This window comes from Formica exsecta, unplaced genomic scaffold, assembly GCF_003651465.1.
Source record: "Formica exsecta isolate Colony F162 unplaced genomic scaffold, ASM365146v1 scaffold737, whole genome shotgun sequence".
Taxonomy (NCBI): domain Eukaryota; kingdom Metazoa; phylum Arthropoda; class Insecta; order Hymenoptera; family Formicidae; genus Formica; species Formica exsecta.
Window position 1 is genome coordinate 9,952 of NW_021853503.1, and position 6,337 is coordinate 16,288.

The 6,337-nt window shown below is 26.0% G+C and overlaps 2 protein-coding genes across 2 annotated transcripts; both read right to left on the bottom strand.

Annotated features, from left to right (window-relative positions):
* Window positions 1–262: 262 nt before the first annotated feature.
* On the bottom strand, window positions 263–1,723 carry LOC115243832. Its single transcript, XM_029821085.1, has 3 exons — window positions 1,534–1,723; window positions 1,288–1,380; window positions 263–1,086 (listed from the first exon to the last, which is right to left on the bottom strand). Exons 1-3 carry the CDS (start codon window positions 1,721–1,723, stop codon window positions 263–265), a joined length of 1,107 nt encoding a protein of 368 aa, XP_029676945.1.
* Window positions 1,724–2,374: 651 nt separating this feature from the next.
* LOC115243833 lies at window positions 2,375–4,346 on the bottom strand. Its single transcript, XM_029821086.1, has 3 exons — window positions 4,147–4,346; window positions 3,019–3,187; window positions 2,375–2,596 (listed from the first exon to the last, which is right to left on the bottom strand). Exons 1-3 carry the CDS (start codon window positions 4,269–4,271, stop codon window positions 2,375–2,377), a joined length of 516 nt encoding a protein of 171 aa, XP_029676946.1. The 5' UTR covers window positions 4,272–4,346.
* Window positions 4,347–6,337: the final 1,991 nt, after the last annotated feature.

Sequence of the window (6,337 nt, forward strand, 5' to 3'; positions counted from 1 at the left end):
TAAGAATTTAAACAATCAAAAATTAAAAAGTAATCATTTCAGTACAAAATTTAAATATACAAAATACATATATATCTTTTTATCTTTCATATATTTTTACTTATACAGGGTGAGTCATTTTAATCAACGCACGCAAATATCTCGTAAAGTAAGCAAGATGGAAAAAAATATTTTATACAAAAGTTGTAGGGTTCAGAGGGGGACACATGATGAAAATATGGACTATATATATTATTACTTATTTATTTTATGTTATGCTTTATTATTCGAGTATTTCTTTATAAACATAATTTTTTACTTTGTTGGATAGATTATCATTTCCTAAATAAACTTTCAATGAATCCCAAGAACGAACTCGTGAAAATGCGACGTACAGTTGTCCATGATTAAAAACATCTTTACGAAGATCTATTGCAATTTTATCAAAGGTCTGCCCTTGCGATTTATTTATAGTCATAGCAAATGCCAATTTCACTGGAAATTGTCTTCTTTTAAAAGTAAATGGATATACATTTTCACAATACAAAGTGATGAGATTAAGAAAAACAATTTCTCCAATCTTATTACCTGTTAAAATTTCACATTGTAATAAGTTACTATCTAAATCTAAAACTAATAGTCTGGTACCATTGCATAAACCTTCATTGATACTAAGATTTCTAATAAGTATAACAACACTGTATTTTCTCAAGCGTAATTCATGTGGTAGAAGACATGTTGGGTTCAAAGAGTTAAGATATTCCGTCATAATTATTTCATGTATATCTTCGTTATCACCAGTGGCTTCAAGGGTATCCACACTTGTATAAACTCTCTCTGTTGTTTTATCCAACAAACTTACTACTTTTTCATTTATTTCATTAACATCGGCATTTCTTGCAGATAATATAACATAATTAGCGATAGTTTTATATCGCTTATGTATTATAATATCCCCATACAATTCCTTTATTATATCTGAGCTAGTGTTTGCTATACATCTTTCTGGAATCTGAATATTATCCAATTGATCATTTAAAGAACCATTACCTAACTTTAATAAAAATTGTGCAAATTCTCTTTCTTTTGGTAAAGCTCTTATATTTTCTGTCAATGAAAATATTTTAAATTGTTTCCATAAAATGCTATATTTTATTGATAAATTTATAATTTCACAACGTGTAGCTCTTTCTTTTATAGGCAATAATTGTCTAAAATCTCCACCAAGAAGAATAATTTTACCACCGAAATACAAATCATTTTGCATTATATCGCGTAATGTTCGATCCATTATTCCTAATACTTAACGTGGTGCCATAGGAGCTTCGTCTACAATAAAAACATCCACAAGTTTTAAATTTTCAGCCTCTTTAGATTGAACTTTAATGTTCGATGTAGAATCTGCAAAAAGAAGTACAGGCAACCCAAAAACTTTGTGTATCGTTCTCCCATTTGGAAGTAATATCGCAGCAATGCCGGTAAATGCCATAGTACTTACTACTTTTCCTCTGCTTTTAAATAAATAATACAAGGTCGTATAAATAAAAGTTTTACCAGAACCACCTGGACCATTGATATAAAAACAATTATTACTGTGATTGTTAGTTGCTGTTGTTACTAAAATACTATCAACAATTTCTTTTTGTTCTCTGCTTAATTGTTCATATTGTCGCATACCTATCAATGTATCCTCTTGAATCTGTTCTTCATCATCTATTTCTTGTTCTTCTGTTAATTGTTCCATTTCAGGAAAATTAGCAATATTTGATCCTTCCATTTAAAGCAAATTTATCAGACACCAATCTCCACATGGCCCATGAATCATATGTTACATTGCAACATTATGTAAACTTTCATTTTCATTAGGATCAGGAATTTCTGAGGAAATAAATTTATCAACTGTTTCAGAAGTTGTTATCTTATAATTCCGATTTAATGTAATTAACAAATGTATATGTGGTAATCCACGTTTTTGAAATTCTATTACATAAACGTATGCCAAAACTTCACCAAAAAATTTTTGTCTAACGATAACATCGATTAAATAATCCTTTTTTATATTAAATAGAGCACATATATCGGACCTATCTGCAGGTTGTTGATTTGGAAGTAAATTCTCTTTAATTTCGCGCCAATTTGGATTACAAGTCATAGTAACAAAGATATCTGGTTTTCCATATATATTTTGTATGTTTACTATTTGCAATAAAATAAAAAAAAAATAAAAGAAAAAGATTAGTTAATGTCCCATTTTGATTATCTTTTTAATTTGAAATAATATATCGTTTCAATTATAAAAGTATTATAATAGATTCAATTATTACATTAAATTAATTAATTTTATTAAATTTATTAATTTTACAAATATATATTAATATAAAATATATATTAAAATTTAAATATAGATATAACATAACAATTCACAGACGCGTTCAGAAGTATTGAAAATCTCATTTAATTTCACTGGAATTGCTTCTTTGAACGTTTGACTCGGTTCGTACTTTCCCAAATTTGAAATAATTGCGTTACTACGGATTAATAATTCGTAAGGAAGATTTCCATGATTAAAATTAGCCATTTTTGGAATTCTTGCTTGAACTCCATCCAAATGAATGATCTATTAAAAATATATTTTAATAAAATAGTAAGTTATAATAATGAAAGTAAAATAATATAAATAATTTAATTATTAAAGAAGCACAAAACTTAAGTATGTATTTATTTATAAAGCGAAAATAATAAGAGTAATATAATAAAATTCATATTACGATTTATTTTTCAGAATTATAATTCTGAAAAAATATTTATCAGCGTGAAAAGTTAAATATATTTACATGATTTGGCATTATGAGAGGCAATATCTGATCTATGTCGTCATTCCAAGCAACTATTTGAATTTTTCTTCCATTTTCATTATTAAGATGGAATTTGAAAAATTTGTATTGCTGTTTTATAATAAAATTCATATTACGAATTATTTTTCAGAGAATTATAATTCTGAAAAAATATTTATCAGCATGAAAAGTTAAGTATATTTACATGATTTGGTATTATGAGAGGCAATATCTGATCTATGTCGTCATTCCAAGCAACTATTTGAATTTTTCTTCCATTTTCATTATTAAGGTGGAATTTGAAAAATTTGTATTGCTGTTTGTTACCTACGATACGAGGAGACTCTATCCCATCGATATAACCAATTACTTCACTATGAGAACAATACGATGAATAAAAATAATTAATAATTACATTTACATAATAATAGTGTTATATAACAATAAAAATTTGATAAAATACGAAAGTATACAGTGACCCACTTAATATAACCATTTTAATAAATTTACGATATCAGAGTAATTATTATTTATTATTATCTATTTATTATTTAATTAGTTAAATATAATCGTGTTATTTTATTTATTAAATTAATTTTTACCCAAATAGTTTAGACGAGATGCAGATATTATATTTATTTGTTCACCTAATTTAATAATTTAAAATTTCTTTTGTTGAAAACTTTAAAAGTTGCAATTTACGGTAGTACATTTTTGTAACGACAGAATGCGAGAATGAATTAGAAATGAACGTGCTAATATTAGAGACATAACATGACATTAATAAAAGTATATCATTCCAATTAAAAATCATTCTTTGAAATCAAAAAAAGGATGATATTAACTAAGTATTTTGTAAACTACAATATTTTATGTTCAAACTGTAAAATTTCTTTCTAAAAGATTGTCATATATATCATTAAAAATTTGTATCATCGAAAATAATAGAGACATTTTGCATAATTATATAAGGTGCAACACTCTGTATAATAAAAATTAATTGAGTAATTATCAATGTATTCATTATATGTATATTGTTTGTATGAATTAATATTTATAATAATATTATATAATTTATAACTGCTCTTTATATTAAATATAACATTTTTTATATCCTTTAAGTGATTCAAATTAATTAAAATCTTTCTTAACGTAATAATAATAATTATTTTTATATAATTTAATTATTATTTTTATATAATTTAATTTAAATTATTTAAATAATTATTAATAATTATCAATATATTGCAATATATTACAGCAAATATTAATGAAGTAATTATAAATTATTTCTCCAAAATAAAATTTTCAAGAATAAATTGAATAAACTTATACAGTTGAGTCATATATCTGAATGGAATCCAATACTTCATTTATAGTAAATAAATCAATTGGATTTATTTTTTCAATTTCTGATTGCATGCTTTGAAGTTCTGTTTTTGTTTCAAAACTTGTCATTTTCTTTTGTGTTAAAACTTCCAGATTGCTATAAAAAAATTTATATGTTATTATAATTATTTATATGTTATTAAAATAACAATTTTAGGACTGCGATAGAGCAAAAAGTAAAAAAAAGAAAAAGAAAAAAGTGATAAGTTGAAAAATGAAAGAAGAAAAAGATGAGAAAGCTAAAAAGTGATAGCGAGAAAGCAAGAGAACGATAGAGCAAAAGAATAAAAGAAAGATCAAGTAAGAAAGCAAAGATGAATAGATATAAAAGTAAAAGAATGGAAGAGCAAAAAAGTGTAGTAAGATCGAAAGAATGAGAGACTGAGATAAAAAATAAAATACTGAGTGAAGGAGGAAAGGAGGGATAGAGAGAGAATAATTAAAGAACTTTTACAAAGAATAATAAACAAAGCAAGAAAGAATGCGAAAATATGAGAGTGAAAATATAAGAAAGGAAACGATAAAATAAAAAAGCAAGCGAAATAAAGCAGGATAAATATTTGTGTGCGTGAGTAATATAAAAATATAATTTACCTTTTTAAAAAGATTAAGAAGATTTTTTTATTTAAATGTAAGACAGCGAGTCAATTTGGAGTTTGTCAGGAGAATGGCTTTCGGAAAAGGATATCGTTTAAACAGAAGAATGATGCGTACAGGAGCAATGTCGTATATTTTTATACAGAATGCGATAAATCGTTAATGCACAATGTTAGTTAACACAAACACTTAAACGAACGCGTATAATTGGTCAGAGCAAATAATCGAACACACAAACTATCAAACGATAACTCGAGAAACGGAGGCAGCTAAGCAATAAGAGCTTTAACGCTGGAAACCGACGAGACATCCGTACTGTAACGCGTATTCGTGCAAAAGACGCCCGGTCAGTCACAGACTCTTGCAACATTCCCCGTTACTCGGGAGACGTACATATGTTGTCTAACAAGGTTCGTTGTTAGGGGAACGTTTATAACATGTTGCTAAGACGCTAATTACTATTATCAATAACTATTCAAATTATGGCGCCTATCATTATGCGCATGCGGAAGCGCTGCTAGCGCGATTACTAGTAAAACGATTTCAACGCCATCACATGGTCAATAGCCAAATTCTTACATAAATTACAGATTATTCTGGTCTTTTTCGTATGAAGTCTTCCTTTTGATATAATAACAAACTATATTTGTTTATCATTAAAAAGATACCAACTTCATATGGCAACGAAAGAATATGAACTTGAAATATAATCGAATATATTTTACTAATAAATAATTTAATAGTAATAATAACTAGATAAACTTACTTCGTGGGCAACTGTCATTGAAAATTATTCACTTAATTACGTGACAATCCAATAGTACAACGATTGAAAAAAATAAATAATTTTTACATTTATTGTGTAATAAGAAAGTGTTTATTGTATGTTGTTATTGTACATTGAAAGTGTATGAAGTATTATATACGTTATCGTGAATCGTCTTCGTCGCGGCGGCTCGTAAAACGACGCGTCGGAAACTTTCGTGCAGATTTATACGAAGGTAAGTTCTAACTTTATTTCTCAATTACATATACATATTTTGTATTATTAACGTAACGATGTAACTTCATGTTTCACTAATTTTCGTGCCTTATCGGCAAATTATGAAATATCTTGTTCGGAATTCGAATATCGAACGGCCATGTCCGAACGAGTTATATTTGTAATTCATATGAGACATATCTGTATATTTTTATTTTGAAACAGCTTAACGTATCTGAGGTCAATAATCTATGATTGATATTTTTAAAAAATTATTATAATTAATTAAATTTTTATTTAAATTAAAATGAATATCGAACCGAACGAGTTATATTTGTAATTCATATGAGACATATCTGTATATTTTTATTTTGAAACAGCTTAACGTATCTGAGGTCACTGAGGTCAATTTGATATTTTTAAAAAATTATTATAATTAATTAAATTTTTATTTAAATTAAAATAGAAATTTAAATTTATATTGTTAAATAAAAAAACTTCTTTTATTTTGTTACAAAAGAATTCCAAATTTATTTTAAAAAATTTAAATTGGATC

Excerpts from the sequence above, each read along its gene's own strand:
- LOC115243832 (XM_029821085.1), bottom strand. The coding sequence starts at position 1,723 with ATGGAACAATTAACAGAAGAACAAGAAATAGATGATGAAGAACAGATT. Across the intron at positions 1,381-1,533 it reads CAATGGTCCAGGTGGTTCTG|ATTCTACATCGAACATTAAA; the intron begins GTAAAACTTTTA and ends TTCTTTTTGCAG. Across the intron at positions 1,087-1,287 it reads CGAAGCTCCTATGGCACCAC|AAAATATAAGAGCTTTACCA; the intron begins GTTAAGTATTAG and ends TTTCATTGACAG.
- LOC115243833 (XM_029821086.1), bottom strand. The coding sequence starts at position 4,271 with ATGACAAGTTTTGAAACAAAAACAGAACTTCAAAGCATGCAATCAGAA. Across the intron at positions 3,188-4,146 it reads CAGATATATGACTCAACTGT|TGAAGTAATTGGTTATATCG; the intron begins ATAAGTTTATTC and ends TTGTTCTCATAG. Across the intron at positions 2,597-3,018 it reads CTCTCATAATACCAAATCAT|ATCATTCATTTGGATGGAGT; the intron begins GTAAATATACTT and ends TATTTTTAATAG.